Genomic DNA, 1,138 nt, shown 5'->3' with positions numbered 1-1,138 from the left:
TTTGCCATAATGCTTTGCACATACTTATACAACAGTTAATTTTCGACTATATATCAATTACTTTGAAATAGAATATTTTGTTCCCTCACTTGTAAGACGCCCAGTATGGCCCCTTTTCGAAGTCGACCATGTCTATGTAGACCTTATATGTCTTCTGGTTGGTGAGGACATGCAGGAAGTCGTTTCCGGCCCAGAACTCGCTCTCCAAGTCGCCAAAACCTGCTTTGTACTCGTGCCAGTCCTGGTTGAAGTCGACCTGGGATATAGAACGACCATTTTTTGCATTATTTTCAGTTCAGTGTCTTGTGCCCGACGGAGGATAGAAAAGACAAAATAAATATCAGTGCCAGTAATTTTCACAAATAAAAATCTGTAGATACTGAAGGTCCATGGCTTGGTGTCGTACCTGCTCAAGCACCTTTGCACGGCGCTGTATGACAAGCCATCCGCCGTCGCCAGACTCCATGTCGCAAAGGACCTGCCGTCCGAACTTCTGCAGAAAGTACACTCCAGAGGCGTTGAAGCCCATGTCGTACAAGTCCTGGCAATCGCCGGCCATGAGGTTGTGGGACAACCTGGTGAACCTTGACACGGTATCCTCCATTTCCTTCGTCTTCGACTCCACCAGGAGCTTCACATCGGAGAGCTTGTGTAGGACCTGGTTCTGAAACTTCTGCAGCTCTGTGGTGGTGCTGTCGGCAGCGTTGTTGACGGAGTCCCTGACCGAAGTGGTGTGCTTGGTCAGCGTCGCCAAGGACTCGTTCAGCTCCTCGACGGCGTTCATCAGGTCCTGCAGCGTGTTACTCTTCGCCGCGTTTTCTTGTAGCTGACTGATGGATTGCGTGAGCTGCTTCGTCGTGTTGACAAAGAGGTCCCTGAACATTCTGAAGTCGTACTCTCCAACGACATCTTCGAGCATCGTGACCTCGTAGCTACGGCAGGCCACCAGGAGACCCAGCACGAGGAGAACGATTGACGCTCTCGACGCCATGATGGTCTCCTCTCTTGGCCTGAGGAATTGCTCTGACGAAAGGGTGGCAAGGGACATTAATTCCTTCCTCTGTTTAAAGGAGACATTTACAAATGCGCCAATGCATCATTTCATCGGACAATGCAGTATCAAGCATAAATGTTCAGT

At 49.4% G+C, this 1,138-nt stretch overlaps 1 protein-coding gene across 1 annotated transcript in view; it reads right to left on the bottom strand.

Moving 5' to 3' along the window:
* The window catches only part of LOC119586942 (fibroleukin-like), a 5,536-nt gene that overhangs the window by 1,259 nt on the left and 3,139 nt on the right, over positions 1 to 1,138 (bottom strand). The window contains exons 2-3 of the mRNA XM_037935673.1: positions 407 to 1,023; positions 90 to 256 (exon numbers count right to left, since the gene is read on the bottom strand). Coding sequence (XP_037791601.1) covers positions 90 to 256; positions 407 to 991 — 752 coding nt within the window. The 5' untranslated portion in view covers positions 992 to 1,023. The remainder of the gene's footprint in view (positions 1 to 89; positions 257 to 406; positions 1,024 to 1,138) is intronic.

Source organism: Penaeus monodon, chromosome 22 (assembly GCF_015228065.2).
Source record: "Penaeus monodon isolate SGIC_2016 chromosome 22, NSTDA_Pmon_1, whole genome shotgun sequence".
NCBI classification, from domain to species: Eukaryota; Metazoa; Arthropoda; class Malacostraca; order Decapoda; family Penaeidae; genus Penaeus; species Penaeus monodon.
Note: the sequence above shows the minus strand (reverse complement) of the source record. Positions and strands in the feature narration are given on the sequence as shown.